General features: G+C 42.8%; 1 protein-coding gene across 7 annotated transcripts in view; it reads right to left on the bottom strand.

The window, feature by feature from the left end:
- RFFL (ring finger and FYVE like domain containing E3 ubiquitin protein ligase) overlaps positions 1 to 23,526 on the bottom strand; it is a 68,989-nt gene that overhangs the window by 42,800 nt on the left and 2,663 nt on the right. For 2 of the 7 annotated variants that reach the window (XM_081218456.1, XM_081218458.1), the window contains exon 1: positions 895 to 1,099. The exons of 3 other annotated variants lie outside the window; for them this stretch is intronic. Coding sequence is in view for 1 of the 4 variants with exons in the window: in XM_081218455.1 (XP_081074581.1) it covers positions 3,968 to 4,067 (100 nt within the window). In the remaining 3 variants the exon portion in view is untranslated. Of the gene's footprint in view, positions 1 to 894; positions 1,100 to 3,967; positions 4,112 to 15,894; positions 16,004 to 23,526 lie in introns of those variants that run through there. 2 more of the 7 variants (XM_081218459.1, XM_081218455.1) reach the window with 2 other exon arrangements.

Genomic DNA, 23,526 nt, shown 5'->3' with positions numbered 1-23,526 from the left:
GGAAGATCACACATGCCACGGAGCAACTAAGCCCGTGAGCCACAACTACTGAGCCTGCACTCTAGAGTGCACTCTAGAGCCCGTGAGCCACATATACTGAACCCACATGCTGCAACTACTGAAGCCCGCACGCCTAGAGCCTGTGCTCCGCAACAAGAAAAGCCACCACAATGAGAAGCCCACGCACCGCAAGAAGAGTAGCCCCCGCTCGCCACAACTAGAGAAAGCCCGCCTGCAGCAACAAAGACCCAACGCAGCCAAAAAATTTTTTTTAATTAAAAAAAAGAAAGAAACTCTTCCTCATATTCATTAAAATCACTCCTCCCTCAATTTAAGCCCATTTCCTCTTAAATCTTTGAAATACAGGAAGACCAATTAATCAAAATCCCCAAGCAAAAACTATTCTTGTACTCAAAGATGGTAATCAAGCCATCCCTTAGCTTTTCCTGCTCGAAGCCAAAATCTTTCTATTTTTTTTAAACGTATAACGAAAAGGAATTTTTTTTAACTTTTTAATCATTTTTATTCCTCTCTTAAGTATGGGGGGGACCAATATTGGATTCCACATGCCAGTATCTAACAGAGGTTATGTCCTAGCCCTTATGGTTCATCTTTCTTATTTTACTTTTATTTAGTTATTTATTTATTTTTGGCCACACAGCACAGCATACGGGATCTTAATTCCCCAACCAGGAATCGAACACGTGTCCCCAGCAGTGGAAGCACGGAGTCCTAACCACTGGACCGCCAAGGGAATTCCCTGGTTCACCTTTCTATAATCAAATTCCACAGTCCCCAATATGGCATGTTAGCCCCCCAAAAGTTGTGAATTGCCCTACAAACTTAATCACTTACTAGAATTAATGTGAAACCCCTTCTGCTCTTAACACTCACCTTATTCCATTTTGTGACGACTCCCTTCACTCATCAACCTGGTTTGACGCTCCACTATTGAGGTAGATTCTAACAAATTCTAGGTACTTGAAGCACAACAGAAAAGCTTGAGAGGCTGGAGTTGGCATACCATTCATGTCAATCAAGGTCTCCAACCACGGTCAAGCCCTCTCCAAGGCCAAGCAGGTTCTGAGTACCTCCTCCTTCCACCTCGAAGATAAAGTGACCTTGCAAAAGACAAGACCTTTAGCACTCACCTACTGAGCAAAGGCACCTTTTCTGTAGAACCCAACAAGGTATATTTATCTACAAAGAGACAAACCAGGTGCTTACAGCAGTGTAAAAACATGTTTTCCCTCTGAGTCTTACCAGAATGTATGCTTCAATGTCAGAAGTAGCTTTACAATCACCCATAAAATAGGGATAACAAAGCCTACCCAACACAGGGTACTGTAGGTATCAAATAAAATGATACAAGGGAATAATTTTGTAAGGTACTATACTACATTAGGTGATGGTCTAGAACTAGGTTTCAGGAAGTCCTATAAATCTTCAAATTAACTTTGGATGGTTACCTCATGGTTTCAGGTGACATATACAGAATAGGCACCATGGGCTCAAGTTCATCAAACAAGAACCAAAAACATGCCATCTAACTAGAAAGCTTATGGATTTTCTAATACTGCCAAGACTAATAAAGATGTTTAGACTAGTGGGTTGACCCTGGGGACCCACTTCAACCACTGTCTAATGGTGCTGAGCTCTAGGTCAAGGACCAGGTCCAGTGAAGGAATTCAACAGTCTAGTGGAAGAGACAGACACTGCTGTAGAAGTCCAAATAAGGAAGAATAACTACCGGAGGAAGTCAGGGGAGGATTCACATATGAACTAAGTCTCCTGGGGATGAGCACTTTGCCTGTCAGAGAGGAGGGGGAACCACCAGGAAATGGCACAGTGTCCTAAAAGGACGTGGTGTGACCAGGGACTGGAAAAATGAAGAGTTCAGTGAGGCTGGAGAGGAGAGAAATGGCTGGGAAAAGGAGAGGGAGATAAAATGAGTAACAGGTAGGACAGGGTCCAATTATGAAGGACTTTCCCAGCCCAGCTAAGTAGGAAACAGAGAACAAATGGCACTCTGAGACGCTGCGAATGAAAAGATTAGATTTGGCCTTTAGGAACGTAACTTTGGCAACGAGAATGAGAGGTTGGAGCAGAGAAGGATCTACGGTGCAGTGACAAAAGCACAGTTGAGATTTGATAAGGCTTTGAATCAGAAGTTACAAACTCAAATTCCTGGAGGCAAAGTAGGTCAAATGTGACATCTTTGTTGTGTAACATCTGGGAGAATGGTGATTATCTGTGATCTTGGAAGAATGCAGGCCCCACCTAAAACTCTTCACACATAAAATGTTAAGCCACTGGGCTGGTTAAACAAAATATCTAGTTTTTGACCTATGATAAATTAAAGCAATACAGTGGGAGTGAAGAAAAGACACACATCAAACAGTATGCCAATATAATCAAGAGGGTTTAGCAACCATAGATTTATCATATTTAGAGATGTGAGGCATAAAAAGAATGAAGAGGAAGATTTGGTAGATATAATTAACAGAGTTCAAACATACAGCAATACAAGCAGATAACACATACCGGGTAGGGGAGATAATGACTTGTTATGTACCTGTTGAACTTAAGACAAACCTGGTAGGTTTGTGAAGTTGGACAAAGCTTGTCAAGATGCGTCAAGTTGGAAATAAGGATCTGAAGTTTGGGAGAGACAGCTGGGCTCGTAGGACATACTGAGGATGGCTGAATTCATGGACATATCTGAGATCCTTAGAGGAAGGGGCTGGGAGAAGAGTGAAAAGAAACCCAAGATGAAGCCCTGGAGCATCTCGACACTTATGGGATAATCAAAAGAAAATGAGAATAAATAATGGAAGGATACTCTGGAAACTCAGAAGAGACAAGGTGGCCACAAAGCCACAGGAAGAAGGCTGCTGGGGAAAAAAAAAAAAGAATGGTTCAATAGTGCCAAATGCTAGGCAGAGATTAAGTAAGATGGAGGCTGAAATCAGGACCAGAATACTGGGTCTGGAAATCAGGAGTTTACTTGTAATCTTCAGGAGAACAGGAAGAGGGTAATGCGGGTAGAAGCCAAAATAACAAAATAACAAAGAGCTAAGAGGATCCGAGTTGAGGAAGTACCTTGGAGGCTCGTGCTCATTCTACCTTTACTAAGGACCTACTATGTGCCAAGTACCATGGATATAATTCTAACAAAACAGGTGCTGCTTCTCAATACAGTCCACGATCGAGGAGACACAGGATGCTCCTGAGTACTCATTCAGTCACGGTGAGTAAGAAGAGATTTCATGGAAGAAGTGATTTTCAGGCTCCAGCCAGTTAAGCCAGTTGGCCAGGTTAAGCTGGGGCAGGGTGTCTCAGGGAAGGCTTGCCTGCGCAGAGGCCTGAAGTAAAGAGTGAACATGGACCACCTGGGGGTAATTGTAAGGAACAGGAAGGAGCAGACTTTAAGGAGGGTTACTGCCTGGTGCTGAGGCGGAAGATTTCAGAAGTTCAGAGGTGAAGAGCGGGAAGGAGACAGGGTAGCAGTCTGAACAGAATGAGGGATGAGGGGAGGGTCTTCCTAACACCTCAGAAACTCACTGGGAAGACCGTGCTTTCTACAATTCAGGAGTCACAGTTATTAAGCAGAAAAGCAAATATGTTTGCCCCTCTCTCTTCCTTTAACAATGGTTTAGTATGACTAAACTATTTCTCACAAGACACAGAAAGAATAGAGACTACAACAGCAAAGGATGGATAAAGCTGTGAACCTGTTTGATTTCTCTAAGGTTTATATAATAAATGGTCTTATTAGGTCCAAAACCACATCCAGATCCCAAAGGAAATTTAACTTTTCCTCTAACGTCCCCTCCAAAGAGTTGAAGGGCTTTCAGATACCCGAATTGATAACACGTTGACTCACTTCTAAAGACTAAGGCTCTTCCCAGTTTCTGCATCAGCTCAGTCTAGCTCAAGACACTAAGAGAAAACAGACTGGGGTTACCTGATTTTGCCTGTTTCAAAACATGGCCAGGGCAGAAAGCAAGCTGCCTCCGGTTCCTGCCGCTGCTGAGGTCCTTGGAGCCGGGTTCAGATGAGATCATCTCAGGAACCAACAGCAGCGGCTTTCAGGCAGTGAATGGTGCTGCCTGGGGACATATCTTTGGTAAGCAAGATTGCAACAGAGCAGGCGGTTTACCCAGGGCAGTGCTGACTCATGCCAGGCAAAACTCATTTCCCAAACAACTCAGCCTGAGCCAACCGCAATCAACTGCAACCTAGGAAAGAAGAGGCACCCCACTGATTTTTCTTTTAAATCAAAAGCTGATTACTGGGGGCAGGTGAACCTCATTCCCTGGCTGCTGGTCACCCAGAAAAGCTCCAGTGGTCAGTGACCTTCTGAAATATCACCTGAAAACAGCCTGGGGCTCAGGAGAGCACGATTACTGAAGGTAGCAGGTCCACGAGCTCTGGAGATTTCCCCAAGAGGCTGGTAAAGAAGTCACTTCGCATTTACAAATTAGAACATCTGGGTGAGAGGATGCCCAGTCATGGCTAGCTGGTCAAATCATTAGGGTGAATTCTGTCAGCTCTGACCAGGCTCACTGTTCTTTTTCCCCATCAGGCTTTCTCTGACCTTTCTGTTTCCTTAGACAACTCATGTTCTCTAATTAACACAGATACATAGGAGAGTTTTCTTTGTTTGTTTAATCAGCTGCCACATTCTCTATGCTAAAGCTAAGTTATCCACCATCACACCTACTAGATGTTTAAGGAACACAGGAGTCTGTGAAAATCACATTAACACTTACTTTTGAAAAATCCTTAAATTTATGTCAATTCTCATTTATTGGCCAGCTTATTAAAAAATCGATTCTAGGGCTTCCCTGGTGGCGCAGTGGTTGAGAATCTGCCTGCTAATGCAAAGGACACGGGTTCGAGCCCTGGTCTGGGAAGATCCCACATGCCGAGGAGCAACTAGACCCATGGGCCACAACTACTGAGCCTGCATGTCTGGAGCCTGTGCTCCGCAACAAGAGAGGCCGCGATAGTGAGAGGCGCGCGCACCGCGATGAAGAGTGGCCCCCGCTCGCCGCAACTAGAGGAAGCCCTCGCGCAGAAACAAAGACCCAACACAGCCAAAAATAAATAAATAAATAAATAAATTTTTTTAAAAAGTAACAAATGTTCAAGTACAATTGGTGTCTTAAAAAAAAAATCGATTCTAGAATGACTGGCTCATCAACAGCTATTAATTATTGTTGAGTTTGCCCTGACAGGCTAGAACTGACAATGGTGCTGGACAAAGAAAACAAAAGATTAAGTCCTTGCTTCCTCCGTGTTTGTGTTTTCATTCGACAGGAATGAAACTAAAGTTCATATCAGATCCTTCTGTTCCCTGCTCAAAATTTCCCACCGTCATCAGCTATTCCTTAGCATGGGCATTCAAGGCCACCACACCTAGCCTTGTTCATCCTGTCAGGTAGGTCTCTCAAGGCATCAACTCTGGATGTAGCTGCCAATCCAGCCTGTCATTCAATAAATGTTAGGATTCGTTAAAATGTACATGCAGATTGTCAGAATTCGGGTTTAAAAACTATGCTATTTAATTCTATTCCTTTTCACGGGGCTAGTTTAAAAAAAATAAGTTATTTATCCAACTCAGTGCCCTTGAATTACATTATTTCAACAGGATAACCACACTGGCCTTTTAGAAGGTTTTATAAAATGTTCCCTCTTTTACTTCCTCCCGTTCAGTGTTTTCCTTTCCAGAAAATAGCTGTGTTTAAAGAAGCTTTCCTACAGTATGTGTTAATTAGTCTTTTTCAAATGATAAAAGCATCTTTAGAGCAGTTGACAACCATTATCTCACAGACCACACTTTAAAAAATATTTCTGTAGTTGATGATAAGTCACAAACATCCTAATATGGAGCAACTCTCAAGGTACATACAGTAGAGACAAATACAGAAACAAAAATAGAATACTGTTAAAAGCTTCTGACTCATTCTATATTAGTAAACTTTAAATGAGGAAGAGAAAATCCAGATGGTACTCTGCCCAGGAAGTAAATGTAAATGATGCGAAGCACAACAGAAGCATCAGAACTTCCTAATTCTGCTAAGATAAGCACCACTCAGCAGGTGAGGAGGGCTGTCTCAGATTATCATTTCCCTCTGTGGGATTCTGTACAGTTCCGATCAGTTTCCCCTGAATATAACCATACTCCAATTGAGTTCCTTCTTTTAGCCGGGAAAGGCTGAGGATTACACATGTAGAGCTCTAAAAAGATGCTAAACTTGAACTAATGGCTTCAGGCGCTTGAGCTTTTATAAGGTTATATGAAAACTCCAAGAATATGAGACTGTATGAGAAATAAACAAAATAATTGTGGCTCTGTGCTTAATTTCCTTCAATATATATATTTTTTAATATATTATTCTAAAACTCAGACAAAGTTAATTCACACCCAAAGCTATGCAGACTTACTTTTTATGTGTGGTCACAAGAGATATTTAACATGTGTATGTGTGCATGTTAGGCTTTTGTGTACGAGTATGTATGTATGTATGTACATATATATACACACACACCTTGCAAACACCATACCCACTGTTTTTACTTGAACAGAAATATATAATGCCGTTTATAGCCCACATTTGGTTTGTTTTCTGATATTTCTTAACATTTTAAACAACAAGCAGGTGTCAAAAGAAATTAAAATAGTCATTTCTTAGGATTCTGTAGTCTTCCAAATCCATAGAAAATTACCAAATACATAGAAAAAGATATGGGAAGGAAGTGCAATGGGAGCAGATCAAGGAGGTATTTTAGCTTTACCGGTATTTGAATACATTTTACAACAAGCATATATTCAAATATTACTTGGTAATTTAAAATTCAGTTAAAAGTTTTAAATGTTCTGCTGTTTATAAACTACTTTAATCTTTTCCCCTTCTCACTCTTTCCTCTCAACAGCCTCCTAAATTTTACCTGCTTCCCCATTCCTAGCATCCTAAATAATACTGCACATTTCCTCTTTTTAACAAAATTAATCTTACTTATGTCCATATCCTTTTTCTTTCCCCCCACGTCCTTTTTATGATTGAGAAGACAGTGAACTGATAAACCCAAATTTCCAAGAACCAGTGGCTTTCTCACTTTGTTGATAATTAGAGACACTGCTAAATTCTAATCTTGGATGTTCAGGGATCTTATAACCTTTTTTTTTTTTTTTAAACTAGAGGACCTACTCTTCAAAAAAGACAATGAATGTCAACCAAGTAGCTATCATCTAATAAATCACAGAAATTAGGCATGAAAAATGAAGTAAACTTTAGGATACTCGAGAATCAACTCTAGAGGTACTTAAGAATCAACAGTGGTGCTTACTGAAAAGGATCACTTCCCAACCCAGTCTCTCAGACACTCTGAATTAGCAGAAGTGGAAGGAGCCCCTAGAATCAGAATTTTTAATAAGCATCTCCCTCTCCCAAGTGACTCTGATACAGAGAGGCCTTGGATCATGTTTTGGGAGACAGGTCATAGCCGTGTTCCCTAAGCACTGTAAAATGAAAAGTTTTTGTTTGTTTTTTTCTTTGTTTTTTGTCTGCGTTGCTGCACGCGGACTTTCTCTAGTTGCGTCGAGTGGGGGCTACTCTTCGTCGTGGTGTGCGGGCTTCTCATTGCGGTGGCTTCTCGTTGCAGAGCACGGGCTCTAGGCAGGCGGGCTTCAGTAGTTGTAGTGCGTGGGCTCAGTACTTGTGGCTCGCGGGCTCTAGAGTGCAGGCTCAGTAGTTGTGGCACGGGCTTAGTTGCTCCGCAGCATGTGGGATCTTCCCAGACCAGGGATCAAACCCGTGTCCCCTGAATTGGTAGGTGGATTCTTAACCACTGCGCCACCAGGGAAGTCCAAAATGAAAAAGTTGGGTTTTTTTCCCCCCAAAGACCACCAAACGGGCTTCCCCGGTGGCGCAGTGGTTGAGAGTCCGCCTGCCGATGCAGGGGACACGGGTTCGTGCCCCGGTCTGGGAAGATCCCACATGCCGCGGAGCGGCTGGGCCCGTGAGCCATGGCCGCTGAGCCTGCGCGTCCGGAGCCTGTGCTCCGCAACGGGAGAGGCCGCGGCAGTGAGAGGCCCGCGTACCGCAAAAAAAAAAAAAAAAATAGACCACCAAACTGAACAGTAGTCTCACAGAGCAGGTCTTAGACATTAGTCCCCTCACCCACAAGAACCATCAAGAATATAACAATTGAACTGTATTTATTTTGTTAACTGGACCATTATTTTCGTCAAGCCTCCAGAGGCAATTATCCTAACTACTTATCTTAAGGATTTTCACTGTCACCCACAGTCCTGTTAGACTGAGACATTTTCACACCTGGGATGCAGTACAAGGGGCTTAATGGAATTTTTATGATTGTGAAAATTAAAGTTCATTTGACTCAACAGAACAGTCAAATAGAACAAAGGAGAAAACCTCCGCAAAGGCACGGCTTGAAAGTAGAGGCTTCTGACTTCCTGATGAGGCAGTTTTGCCCAGAAATTCAAACCATGGGATGCTATATAGCTCATATGTCGAGAGTACCTAAATGGCAACTTATCACCACAGCATCATCCACCGCAGGCTTACTGTAACATTTGGAAGCACAACCCTGCTGGATAGGATGGCCTCTCCTGGGAGACAGCGGCTGTTGCCATGGCGGGGATCATTCCATCTTGGGGCCAGAAGAACCGGGCAGTCCCTTTAATCTTTAAAGAGCCACTTTAGTGTTCAGATATAGGAACCGGCACTGAATGAGGCTCAACCTGCTTCACAGCACTCTGTGGCAAAACCACCCCCGAGCTGCAGGAGGGCACGCCAGCCAAGCCGGTCCCCGGGGCTGCAGTTACCAGAATCTGTTCTGTAATATAATTTGGGCACTTTATTATCCACTGTGGCATAATACTTCATAGTGCACAAAGGTATCCAATAGCGGACTTCCCTTGTGGCGCAGATGGTTAAGAATCTGCCTGCCAATGCAGGGGACTTGGGTTTGAGCCCTGGTCCGGGAAGATCCCACATGTCGCAGAGCAACTAAGCCCGTGCGCCACAACTACTGAACCTGCGCTCTAGAGCCCGCGTGCCACAGCTACTGAGCCTGCGATCTAGAGCCCGCGTGCTGCAACTACTGAAGCCCGTGCACCTAGAGCCCGTGCTCCGCAACAAGAGAAGCTACCGCAGTGAGAAGCCCGCGTACTGCAACGAAGAGTAGCCCCCGCTCGCTGCAACTAGAGAAAGCCCGCGCGCAGCAACGAAGACCCAAAGCAGTCAAAAAATAAAAAATAAAATTTAAAAAAAAAAAAAGAAGAAAGGTAGCCAACATCAAGGGTACAGCAACTGCCTACCTCAGGCACAATGAAATACTAGATTAGTAAATGTCAGGAACTGAAAAAGTAACAAGCCCACTTTGAAGGAAAAGGAAGACTCCAAAGCTGACAGGACACAGCCTGATGACCTGATGACAAGATGGGGAGAAAGGAAGTCAGCGACGTGACTAAACTGCTATCTTGGGCAGTTCACTTTAGAAACCTGGCAACGGAAATCTTGGAACCATTCGACAGGTGTGATTTTCTATACAAAGCTATTTCTTCATTTTTTCCCCTGTGCTGCTAATACAGAAGAGGGGCAGGGAAAAGGCCCTTGTCTTCAAACTCCATCACCTAAACAACTCCAAGAGCTTCATCATGAAGTCATTGGTAAGCTCATGTTCTATTCCCCAGTAGCCACCCTCTCAGAACAAAGATTCTGTAATTCCACTTTGAAGATTACCTTAATTCATAATTCTTATTTACTCTATAGCTCTGGATTGTTCTCTTCCCCAAATACACACACACACTCTCTCTCTCTCCCTCTCTCTCCCCCCTCCCCGTCCCCTTCTCTTTCTCTGTCTCTCCACCCCCATACTCATTCTCTGCCTCCAATAAGTCAAACTTCCTAAATTTTCATCCTGGTTTCCACTAAAAATGCCACAAGATTAAGTTACCTTCCTTCAGGTCCCCAAGTCTAGGGGGCCTTTGTCGACATGCGTTTCATCTTGATGGGTGATTTCTAGCCATGCAGATAAATTACCTGTTCACCTACAGTTAATCTTCAAACTGGCTTTTGTAGGCTATGGAAATAAAAGGGTAAGACTGCACAGCTTGAATGTCCCATCAAGGTAATCAAAGTAATGGAAGAGGCAGAGAAGACAGAAGGAGAGATTTCAAAATAAAAACTGCGCTGTGCATTTCAGGAGCACTTAAGAAAACACTCCATCTGACTAAGCAGCCAATGAGTAGACAAATACCCAAAGGACTATACATTCTCTAAAGATTACTGTGCTCACAGTTCTTGCTTCCCTCAAGGCTTGCAAGAGATCACACCATAAAGTTAGACTTGCATTATTCATAATAGAGTGGATAGATAGATCCCAACACCCAGAATTCTAAGGATTTACCTGCAAATAAAGCCATAACCTTATTTCAACCCAAACCCATGTAACTAGGAATAAAATACTTATTGTTTGGGTCTTTCAATGGTATCTCTCTCATCCCTTTTACAACAGAACAAAAAAGGGTTAGAGAAAGGAACCCAAAGTTTTGTCGTAGGCATTAAACACTTAAAAAAGAAACACAGGGGAAAATGCCCACAATATATTAGCCATTAAAAAAAAAAAAAAAAAGCAGTACAGAACAGCAGGTGGAGAATACAGAATAGCAGGTGGAGCACACACACACACACACACACACATAGCACACACCGAATATATACATACATATGTATATATACAGAGAGAGAGATACAAAACATATAGTCAAAAAGTCTAGAACCACTTAACAGTGTTACTTTTGGTACGGGTGGAGGTTTACTTTCTGCTTTATATATACACTTTTGTGCTATTTTAGTATTTAAATGAGGAGTATAAGCTAATTAACATCACCAGAAATAAAGTACCTAAAATCACCTGACAAAGAAAATGAAACAGAACAATTTGAACAAGTTCTTAGGGCCATTCTGAGCCAAATTTTCAGCATATTTAAGGCTATATTCACTGAGGCAAACATAAGAATCAACCAGAATTCATAGTGTTGGGACAGCATTGTTGGTTCGTTTGTCGTCATTCTGAGCCAGAAGCGGTACTGTGCTATGTCCTGCCAGGTTAGGGGGAGACTGAGTCTCGTGCTCATGTCCTCACTTCCCCCAGGTCAGTCCCGGTTAGTCTTCTCTCTCTCAGGGACACCAGGGCAGGGGGTTAAAAAGCAGGTCAACAGACCACTGAACACTGTAGAGAGAAAGAGCTACATGAAGAGCTAACCACGACTCAAAAATCTTTGCTCTTTGTCAGTCACGTCAGTTTTACAAGTAGTCTGATGAACTTAAAAAACAGATGTGCAGGGGCTTCCCTGGTGGCGCAGTGGTTGAGAGTCCGCCTGCCGATGCAGGGGACACGGGTTCGTGCCCCGGTCTGGGAGGATCCCACATGCCGCGGAGTGGCTGGGCCCGTGAGCCATGGCCGCCGAGCCTGCGTGTCCGGAGCCTGTGCTCCGCAATGGGAGAGGCCACAACAGTGAGAGGCCCGCGTACCACAAAAAAAAAAAAAAAAAAAAACAGATGTGCTACTTATTAGAAAAGTTAAAAAAGGGGGACAATACCAAATGCTGATGAGGATGCAGAGAAACTGGATCTCATACACTGCTGGTGGGACAGACCGTAAAATGGTACAGGGCTTGGGAAAATAGTTTGGTGGTTTCTTTAAGAGACTAAAGATACACATACTGTAAGACTGAGCAATTGCATTCCTGGGCACTTAACCCAGAGAAATTAAAACTTGTATCTACACAAATACCTGTACATAAATGTTCATAATGGCTTTATCTGTAACAGCCCCAAACTGGAAACAACCAAAATGCCCTACAATAGGTAAATGGTTAAAAAACTGTGATACAGGGACTTCCCTAGTGGCACAGTGGTTAAGACTCTGCACTACCAATGCAGGGGGCCTGGGTTCGATCCCTGGTCAGGGAACTAGATCCCATATGCATGCCACAACTAAGAGTTCGCATGCCACAACTAAGGAGCCCGTGAGCTGCAACTAAGGAGCCTGCCTGTCTCAATGAAGACCCAGCACAACCTAATTAATTAATTAATTAATTAAATTTTAAAAACCCGTGATACATCCAAGGCATAGAAAACAAACTTATAGTTACCAAAGGGGAAAGGGGATGGGGGAGAGATAAATTAGGAGTTTGGGATTAGCAGATACAAACTACAAAATATAAAATAGATAAATAACAGGTCCTACTGTATAGCACAAGAAACTATATTCAAGACTTCCCTGGTGGCACAGTGGTTAAGAATCCGCCTGCCAATGCAGGGGACACGGGGTCAAGCCCTGGTCCGGGAAGATCCCACATGCCGTGGAGCAACTAAGCACGTGTGCCACAACTACTGAGCCTATGCTCTAGAGCCCTCGAGTCACAACTATTGAGCCTGCGTGCCACAACTACTGAAGCCCGCGCGCCTAGAGCCCGTGCTCTGCAACAAGAGAAACCAATGCGATGAGAAGCCTGTGCACCACAACGAAGAGTAGCCCCCGCTCGCCGCAACTAGAGAAAGCCTGCCCGCAGCAATGAACACCCAATGCAGCCAAAAATTAATTAATTGATTAATTTTTTTAAAAAAGAAACTATATTCAATATCTTGTCATGAACAATAATGGAAAAGACTATGAAAAAGTATATATACGAATCACTTTGCTGTACACCAGGAACTAATACAACATTGTAAATCAACTATACTTCAATTAAAAAAAAACTGTGATACATCCATCCATACTATTTATTCTATTTAGTAATAAAAAGCATTATTAAATACATTACTAAATACAACTTGGATGGAGGGCATCATGCTAAGTGAAAAATGCCAATCTCAGAAGGCCACACGTTGTTATCATTCTATTTCCATAACATTTCAAAAAGGACAAAATTATAGAGATAGAGAACAGATTACTGGTTGCCAAGGATTGGTTGGGGGGAAAGGGATGTATGTGACAATAGATGTGCAATTACAATTACTCATTCAACTGTCCAACCACTATGGAGAATTAAGGAAGGTGAATTGTTCGTAAGGCAAAGCACATTTCATATTATTCTGCTGTCCCTACTATGCCAGAAAAAAAAAAAAAAGATTATTTAAGCATGAGTCCGTTGCCGGCTCAACCACCTAAAATACATTTGAGGCATTACCTGTGCCCCATCTCTACCGGTGTTTTTATCTGAGCTTCCCCAGGGCCACGAGCAATGGGCCAGGGGGCAGCAGAAGTAATCCATGCAGAGTGAACTCTCACTGCAATTTAAGCTCAGCATTCAGCCCAAAGTGTCCTGCTTGAAATCAAAAGCATCTGAAAACTGCAGCGATCAGACACATAAATTGTGAAAGACGTGGTTACTGGCGTGGGGCACCTCACATGTGACAGGCTTCCTACTACAAACAGTTTTTCCTACAAAAGTCTCAGTAGCAGTCTCCAAATGTGAGGGAAAGGTTAGTGGAAGATATTTAAATGATGCTTCCTCTGTGATTCTCCCAGCCAGGGCTCACATGTACTGAAAGCAGGTCACATGTCTCAGGCACAAAGTTTTAGTTTCTATACTCATCCGGGCTTCTTACTGAAAGTGGTCTACCACCGTTTATTCCACTATCACTTACAACACGAGGACCCTCAGGCCACCAACATCTACAGTATCCTACACAGGGGTCAATTTATTGGGAAGGCCTATTGAAAAACAGAAAGACACTCCAAAAAAAACATTTTTTTTTTAAAGAAAACCCACCAATAAATTCTCCTCTAACCCAATGCTTCAGCTGTTTAGCCAAATGTGCTTTTGAGGGTGACTGGTTGATATATCAAATATAATTACAATTTTAAAACATGGAATAAACTATAAAACAATCCTTCAGGAAGGACTACCCTGGTGAAACAGTGGTTAAGAATCTGCCTGCCAAGGAAGGGGACACAGGTTCCATCCCTGGTCTGGGAAGATCCCATATGCTGCGAAGCAGCTAAGCCCGTGTGCTGCAACTACTGAGCCCACACACCTAGAGCACGTGCTCAGCAACAAGAGAAGCCACCGCAATGAGAAGCCCACGCACCGTAAGGAAGAGTAGCCCCCGCTCGCCACAACTAGAGAAAGCCCACACGCAGCAACAAAGACCCAATGCAGCCAAAAATTTAAAAAACAAAAGACAAAAAAAAAAAATCCTTCAGTGCTAATGGAATTAAAACTAGTAAAGGAATAACAAAGACTGCTAATAACATTCTAAAATCACCTTCCACACAAGGAGGCCCATGTATAAAAGGATAATTTTAAGCCCACATTCTATGAAATAGAACCTATTTCTAAAGACTTACTCTGATAAGTAATCATAATTAGATGAGCTGATGGAGTGAGAGGCAGCTGGGGCCTGGTGGTTGGGAGCGGGCCTTTCCAGCCAGACTACTTGGGTTCAAACACTGTGTGGCCTTAGGCACATTTTCAACTTCTCTGTGCCACATTTCCTGATCTGCGGAACACTGATACTGGTGCCTACATTTCACAGAATTGTTGGGAGGGGTTAAATGAGTTCATATAGCAAAGTCCTTGGCACACAAAAAGCACAAAATAACTACCGATAATATTTATACAGGTAAAATAGGGCATAAAGAGAAGTACCATAAGGTTATAATGACCAAAGTCCTCTGTAGGCTGGCACACATGCTATTCTACTGAACAGTAACTAAGAAAGCAAGGTCCAGTCTCATCACACAGCCTCCCCACCCCTCCCTACCCCAGTTAGAAAGATGGAGTTTGGGGGCTTCCCTGGTGGGCGCAGTGGTTAAGAATCCGCCTGCCAATGCAGGGGACGCGGGTTCGGGCCCTGGTCCGGGAGGATCTCGCATGCCCGCGGAGCAACTGGGCCTGTGCACCACAACAACTTAGCCTGTGCTCTGGAGCCACGAGCCACAACTACTGAAGCCCGTGCTCTGCAGCAAAAGAGGCCACCGCAATGGGAAGCCCGTGCACCACAACAAAGAGTAGCCCCTGCTCGCCTCAACTAGAGAGAGCCCACATGCAGCAACGAACACCCAATGCAGCCATAAATAAATAAATAATTTTTTTAAAAAAAAAGAAAGATGGAGTTTGTTCTAGAGATGCTTAAAGAAAAAAGGCTTGATTTTACCTAGACACCTCTCTCCCATTTCTAGGTTTCCCAACTATTCAGCAACAACCATAGACATTTTGGAATCAGAAACATAAATTGTGTCCAAAAGTGTTAAACAATGCTTGTCCAAAGGCCCCAATACAGCTAATAGTTTAGACAGCTGTGCTAGGAGCCACAGAAGCTGCATTTTCTAACTAGTATTGCTTCTGAACAATTGAAACTTTCTCCAGAGCAAAGTCCAGACACAGGGAGCAGTGTTCCCCGCAAACATCCAAACAGTTTCATTATTGTTTAACCACCAAAATAAAAATAACAGCTCCAATAATCTATCAAGTTTGACATTTCATCCAACCAAGCAATTAAACCAGGACACAACGCATGCATGGAGAGATTTTTTTTCCCCTGCTCCAAATCAACACTCATTTTGACATTACAGCCACACAAATAATGCTTGTTCCTAGACTACTTACAAAAGGCCTCTAAAAACCAAACACGCTGAAGTGCCTCAAAGAAACGGCACACCGTCAAATTTTATTTTCTGTCTCCCACCTTTAAGCACCTTTATTAACTGTAAGTAAAGTTACAGGCCAAGAAGTTGGAAACTCCCTTCTAATATTTAGTCAAAGGAGGTAAATGCCCTCCTGATACAGGCACAAAATGCAAGGTCTATCAATATATTCTTAAATATATTAAAGGTAAGTATCCTCACCTCATCCTCAAGTATTAAAATCGTGGTTCTGATCTAGCAAATCACCAAGTGATAGAACTTCTCTCTCCAAGTAGGGAGTTCTCAGTTGGTTGCCTCAATTACAGGTAGCCTAAGGAAGAAAATCAAGAACCTCTGATATCAAGATGTCCTAAGACGTCCTCAGACCCACCTATAATAGAACAATGCTATTCAAAGCGTGCAGTCGCACACCCTCCATGGACACCCACGTCAAGGTAAACAAAAAAATTCATAGTAGGTATGAACTGCTGTGCATCCAAGGGCATGACTTCCTGGTAATTCATTTTTCTTGTACTTTACAAAACTATTAGTTGGCAACAGATTGAAAAAGCACTTTACAAAGCTGGTCCTTCACCAGTTTCAGAAACACTAACTTTTCACACAGTTGAATGCCAATTGTGTCGCTTATTGTTCCGAAGGAATCAAAGCACCCTTGCCCTATCCTACAGCTTCTGATTTGAGGGCAATCAGAGAAACCAATAAGGAGGTACACCACGGTGTAACCTCATGGAAAGAGTACCCAATTAGACTTAAAAGACCTCACTGCTGGTCTGCAAGATTCAACTATCTTGGGGACGCTGGGTGAACTGGAGACTTTTTACTTCCCTGTGCCTTGAATTCCTCCTCTGCAGAATAAAAGCAGCCCCTTAACATCAGCATTTCTCAATATTATCTTTTTTTTTTAATGTGTGGTTCCTTCTGACAGTATTACTTTCTCCAAATGTCGTCTGCAGATAAGCTACATCAGAATCCCCAGCTTCATTCCCAAACACCCAGATTCTATAGGTCTGGGCTAGCAACCAGGAAACTGCAGTTTTTTACAAGCACCCGGGAGACTCTGATACACATGAAAATTTGAGATCTACTGCAATAATAATCTTAGTAATGCCTCTAGGGATTAAAAAAGGGTCACAATTTGTGTGTAAACCCCAATAAAGAAATTATTTTAGGTAAAAAGTATTTTTAAATCAGTATATTAAAACTTACAGAAAACATTTCAATATACTTTTATAATATTAGTAATATGTAACAACAAATTTCAATTTTTCTCCATTTAAAAAAATGATGTTTGGTTGGGAAGACCAAATGTGTATTAAAATACATGTAAACAGGGCTTCCCTGGTGGCACAGTGGTTGAGGGTCCACCTGCCGATGCAGGGAACACGGGTTCGTGCCCCAGTCTGGGAAGATACCACATGCCACGGAGTGGCTAGGCCCATGAGCTATGGCCGCTGAGCCTGCGCGTCCAGAGCCTGTGCTCCACAACGGAAGAGGCAACAACAGTGAGAGGCCCGCATACCGCAAAAAAAAAAAAAAAACAAACATGTAAACATTTACATGCTATGGCATCAAGAACTGCTTTTTTTTTTTTAATTACTTTATTTATTTTTGGCTGCATTGGGTTTTCGCTGCTGCGCATGGGCTTTCTCTAGTTGCGACCAGCGGGGGCTGCTCTTCGTTGTAGTGCGCAGGCTTCTCATTGCGGTGGCTTCTCTTGTTGCGGAGCACCGGCTCTAGGCACGTGGGCTTCAGTAGTTGTGGCACACAGGCTCGGTAGTTGTGGCTCATGGGCTCTAGATCACAGGCTCAGTAGTTGTGGTGCACAGGCTTTGTTGCTTTGCAGCATGTGGGATCTTCCTGGACAAGGGCTTGAATCCATGTCCCCTACATTGACAGGCAGATTCTTAACCACTGCGCCACCAGGGAAGTCCAAGAACTACTTTCTTGACATGATATTCAGAGCTCTTGAATTTTGTACCAGTCCCTCCCAAACAAAACTAGTGGCTTATTTTTATGTTTGTGCTGTTTCTGAAAAGAGGTGAGGAGAAAGATTTCAGGCGGCTATTTGTGAGCGTTTCCACAAATAACAGTGCAGGTGTGGATAGCCGGTATCTCAAAAACCAAATTAGATGTAACTGTCAACATATTTTCACTTTTTTTTTTTTTTTTTTTTTTTTTTTTTTGCGGTACGCGGGCCTCTCACCGTTGTGGCCTCTCCCGTTGCAGAGCACAGGCTCCGGACGCACAGGCTCAGCGGCCACGGCTCACGGGCCCAGCGGCTCCGCAGCACGTGGGATCTTCCCAGACCGGGGCACGAACCCGTGTCCCCTGCATGGGCAGGCGGACTCTCAACCACTGCGCCACCAGGGAAGCCCATATTTTCACTTTTAATATTAGTTTTGGTAGTACAGGAGACATGGTGACATGCTATATAAAAAAGTTTAATCAAATAAATAAAATTTAGGAATCTGACGAAGATCATCTGGAGGTGAAACTGCAAAACTATCATATTTGTGTCCCCCATTAATTGGTTGGTTCACTGTCACTATTCCTCAAGCAGCCGGTCTGCAACTATGTCAACAGTCCAAACAGTTGGGAAACACTGCACTAGATCAATGGGCGTGGGGGTGATGACTCAGAATCACCTGGAGTGCTGGGTCCAACCATATGGTGAGGGTGGTAGGGGAGGTGGAGTGCCCTCGGTCAAGCTCTCTGGGAACATTTGACCCCTTTTCCCCACCAGTCGTGCAGCAAACACTGGCTAAGGTAAACTTCAGCTCTGACACAGAATGACTATGCAGGTACTTCCATCAGCATATGACAAATGACCAAGAATGGCACCTGAATCTAGTCATGCCCAAAAGGTAAAAAGAGAGGTAGACAGAAGTGAGAGAACCGGAAGGCCTAAGAATTTTCCACTGCAGACTGGGCAAGTCCTAGGCCCTGCAGCTATTCCTTCCTACCCCACACCCTGGCACAAAACTTTAACACCAAACTGTTCCTCTTCACCTCCATAAAATCCAAATTGCCTAAACCATGGCTACTGGTCTGCAAAATCAATTCCAAGACAATTCCGCCCTCTTCTTCAGAACCATCCTTGACGAAAGATTCCTCAAACCGGCTGAACTTCGGCTGACCCACTCCCTCTAAAGTCCTGGAAAACACTCCACCCTCTTTCCCCAAATCAGAACGCTCCTTTTGTCCAGGATTTTGGAATAAAGGCTCATGCTCTAGTGGATCTTCTTCCACACCATGAAGATAATAATTGAGAATGGTCAAGAGGGGGTATAATTCATTGGCTATGGACCCACTGACTCAAGACCGAGGAAAAGGTGGTAAGTCAACAGAAGAAGATGAGGCACGGTTATTTCTCAAGCAGATATCTTAATCATTATGAAAGTTGAAAGGGGGTGGGGGGAATTCACAGAAATTGCTGGAGGGAAAACAAGCTTTCTTATAGCATAAAAGATATTGATTCCATCACATTCCATGCATGTGATCAGAACTAAGTGTGGAAAGATTTTTCCAAGTAAATGAAAAGGGTAAAACAAGAAGGGGCGGGGTGGGAGAGGAGGCCGCTCCATTTACTTAAGAAAAGCTTTTTTTCCCAAGTCTTTTAACATAACCCAGCAGTTGCAAATAAACAATGGTGCTGATTACTAACGAATTACTCAGAGGCCAGCAGCAGAGGCTCCAGTTGGCCTAACTTCCTGTAAATTTCAGGATGACTAGGCAGCATTTCTTCAAAGTGGATCAAGACAGTTAAAATGTTTCAGCAAGTCAGACTCTGGCTCCAAGTAGTCTGATTGGATCGGCTGTCCCTAGGAGACCTGACCACTCCATAACCCAGAGATAATGAAACATTAAAATTGCATTTAATAATTATAATATAATTGCATATAATAATTATATGCAATTCTAGAAAAGGCATGTGAATGTTAAACTAGGAGATGCATTGGAGGGGGCAGCTTTCATAAGTCAAGTGACACTAGCTCAACAAAACTTGTGTAAAGTTCAAATTCAGCACATGGGTGGTAGCTGCTGAAAATGGCTGCTGAGGGAGCCAGAAGGTTTTGCTTATCTTTTTACAGGAGAGGACAATGGAGAAATTACCAGACCAAGGTCACTTTCCCTTCAAAAAAAAAAGGTTAGCAGGCTTAACCGAGATAAAGAAAAACCTTCATAGGTCATAACTCCATGAAATCAGCAGCCTGGTAAGAATCTCTCCAAGAATCCTGTAGGAAGTTAAGTGTGGATTAGAGTAATTAAGTGTAAAGTCTCCTTGAGAGTGACTTCTGTTCCTGAAGACCAGAGCCATTTCTGTGAAACGCATCAGAGAAAACTTGTGAAGAGGATTTGCCAGGCCTCACGGCCTTTCCACTTTCACAACAAGGTCTGTAAGCACCATGGTCCAAAACAGAACACAGCGGTGATTTGGGGAGGAATTAAATAATACAGCTTATCTCAGGAAACCACTCCATTCTCTAGCCTTTGCAAAAGTTCTCATGCTCTCGTAATGGTAATATACTTAGGAGTTTCCAAAAACTACACACATTTCCTCAAAAGACGTATAGGAAAAAATATAATCACGGGGTAAAGGCCAAACATTCTCTTCTGAACGCTTAAATAGCCAATTATACATTAATTCTATAGAGAGAAAGAGACTATTACAGGAAAGTTAAGTAAGACATGTTAAAAAATGTACCCTCGGGCCTAAGTCTGTTCACCTGACAGTAAAATCACCCCCTCAAAAAAGCAGTTTTATGAAAAATCTAGTATTTTAATTTCCCAGCTTCCAAGAGAAATATATAAGGAGCAGAAATTAAACTAATTATGTCAGCAGCACAGTGAACAAAACTTTAATTGTATTTCACACTAGTTGGACATTTGCAGAATACAAGGGCCCTTAAGGGTAGAAACTTCTTTAGAATATAAATGATTCCCAATCAATATGACAAAAATTAGTCCGTTTAGGCAATAAACAGATTCACGGTTTACATGGAAAAATTCAGCCAACATCCTAATTCAATATATAACATTAACGTAGAGTACAAGAAACAAATCTCTAAAATGGCTTTAAATCACTCCATGATTTACATATGTTGGATCATTAATAGGTCCTTTAAGCCAGTATTGTACTAATCAGCTCTTTTAGCATCCTGCCCACAAAAGAGCCTATTCATTTAGCTGGGAGACAGGTGTTAGCAACCAGCAACCTCTTTTAGCCTCGAGTTCCAGGGGCCTGGTCTGTGATTACTATGGCCATGATTGGCAAGTCGAAAGAAGGGCCGTTTAAAAGAGGGAAAGGGAGGAGAGAGGGAAAGAGAAACAAAAGAGCCTGAGAGGGGGGAAAGGAAGATGAGGAAAGAAAGGGCCGTCAGGTGCTACTTAGTGGGGCCACCCTCCAAGCCTGGTAGCCTGAGTTGAGCTCCCAGGCTACCGCGCAGATACTTGAGGCAGAATTTGGATAATGTCATTATTCCCGCGGACAGTAATTCTGTCTACACTCCACTCTTCATAAAAAAATTTTTTTTCAAGTGTCTATGACTCATTCCTCTTTCCCATATTCTCTAGTTCTTAACTTCAGTCCTCACTCTTTCATGCATTGTCTAAAAGAGCTGACCGAGTAGATATTCCTGGAAAGAGATAGAGAGAAGGCCAGATTTAGAAAGACATCTTAAGCCTACGGAATAAAAATCCTATGAGAAAGTGGGAGTAGAGAACGTTCACTGAGTTCCGTACAATGTACAAAGAAGAGATTTTCTCTCTTTTCGTCCACAGATCAAGGCTCCCAGGTAGGATTTTCATCTTGCAGATGAAGAAAATGAAGCCCACAGAGGTTAAGTAACATGTCTAAAGTAGCACAGCCAGGGAGTGGAGGAGCTGGGACTCAAAACCACGTTTGTCTATTTCCTAAATTGTTACACATTTCCCAAGTTTAATTCGTTAACTAACATATTTAATGCCCTGATTCTGCTTTAACTCAGAGGGTTCTGTATTTCAGCAATTTTTCCTCCATCCATGAACTCAGCAAAAGACCTGTGACTAAATTTTATTGCCTATTAAGCACCCATTATTTCCAATAAGCGTTTCAGCTATGTAGAAATGAAACATCTGGCAAGTTGGCTTTATTTTAAAATCCTACATACAGAGTTCCCAGGTGGCTCTCCTATTCAACACTGATCAAAACTAGACTTGACTACCCATTCAGACCTCCAGTGGTTTCCACATTATCATTCATTTGTCCACTCAGGAAATAAAGGAAGCTACTTTCGCCAACCCTCCCTCATGACTCCTGACAGATAATACAGCAGAGGGGGCCTCTCTGTAAAGTAATTTACATAAAAGTTATAAAAGCTCTTTGTTATCTGTCATGACTAGGAAATGGGCTATTCTAGCAAATCAAACATCCTGAATAACATAATGATGCTTTTAAAGGGACTACCAATTTATAAATAATTTCAAAGCAATGCAACAGTGGCTCCTAAACCCGGCTGCAGATCAGAATCACTTGGGGAGCTTTTTGGAAGCAGATGCCCAGAGTGGTTTTTAAAATATAGATTCTCGGCACTTCCCTGGTGGCCAAGTGGTTAAGAATCCGCCTGCCGATGCAGGGAACATGGGTTCAATCCCTGGTCCAGGAAGATCCCACATGCCGTGCAGCAACTAAGCCCGTGCGCTGCAACTACTGAGCCTGTGCTCTAGAGCCCGTGAGCCACAACTACGGCGACCGCACGCCTAGAGCCCGTGCTCGGTAACAAGAGAAGCCACCGAAATGAGAAGCCCGTGCACCGCAACAAAGAGTAGCCCCCGCTTGCCGCAACTAGAGAAAGCCCGCACGCAGCAACGAAGACCCAATGCAACCAAAAATAAAATGTGGATTCTCAGTCATCACTTACCCACTCAAAAAAAAAAAAAAATCTCCAGGAGGTGGAACTGGGAAATCTGTATTTTTAAACAACCTCAGTGACTCAGTTGGAAACTGCTAGGTACCGAATCTTTTAAGGAGTGGCTGGCTTTGGAGAACTCCTTGCAATAAAACTCACTAAAAAGACTAAAGCTGCACTGAATACAATGTGACCTTCTTTTTATGATTCAGGAGACTTCAGGATCTCCCAATGCCTCTGGTTCATCATTCACTACTAGTCACTAATCACTGTACTGGCAAAACCAGAAAGGAAGGAAAGGTTAAGAAGACTGCATATTGGTAAAAAGCTGGAAAAACCAGCTTTTGTTTTCCTATCAGATTTTTAAAGAGCTGGTTTCCCCCAGAGGAAACTCAGATTTTATGCTTGCCTCGAAAAAGGAAAATGTTTAAAAACAGGCAGACTCTCTTAACTGCTCCAATTCAGAACGTTAATAGGCCCAAATGTGTCAAAAATGTGGAATATTCAAACTGAACTACAGAAAGCAGAGAAACTTCACGACAGTCTTAACGAAGATAAATGAGGATAATGGGTTTAAGCTAAGAATGGCATCACGGGATTAGATAAAACCACTGTCCTGACCATGGCAACTGATAAATCCTGGAAACTGGGAGAGCTGAGGTCTTTCAACACATAAGGCCGATGATTCCTACCTATCTAGGATGGCTTTCATGTGAGATATAACAGGATATCCTATTAAGAGCCCAACTAGTTTTAGGATTTTAAAACTCCAAATAATATAGTCACAAAACAAGAAAGTGACCACACCACCTCCCTATTGAAGCAATGGGAAGTTGTGTGTTTGGATATGAAAAGACTGCCCCTCAAATAGCCAGAATCTTTCTTACATAAACACCAGTCACTACTACCAATAAACAGTAACCAAACAAAAATAATAACCAGTAAC

Source organism: Mesoplodon bidens (genome assembly GCF_964165515.1).
Source record: "Mesoplodon bidens genome assembly, chromosome: 19".
NCBI lineage: Eukaryota > Metazoa > Chordata > Mammalia > Artiodactyla > Ziphiidae > Mesoplodon > Mesoplodon bidens.
This window is presented reverse-complemented; position numbering and strand designations above follow the sequence as displayed.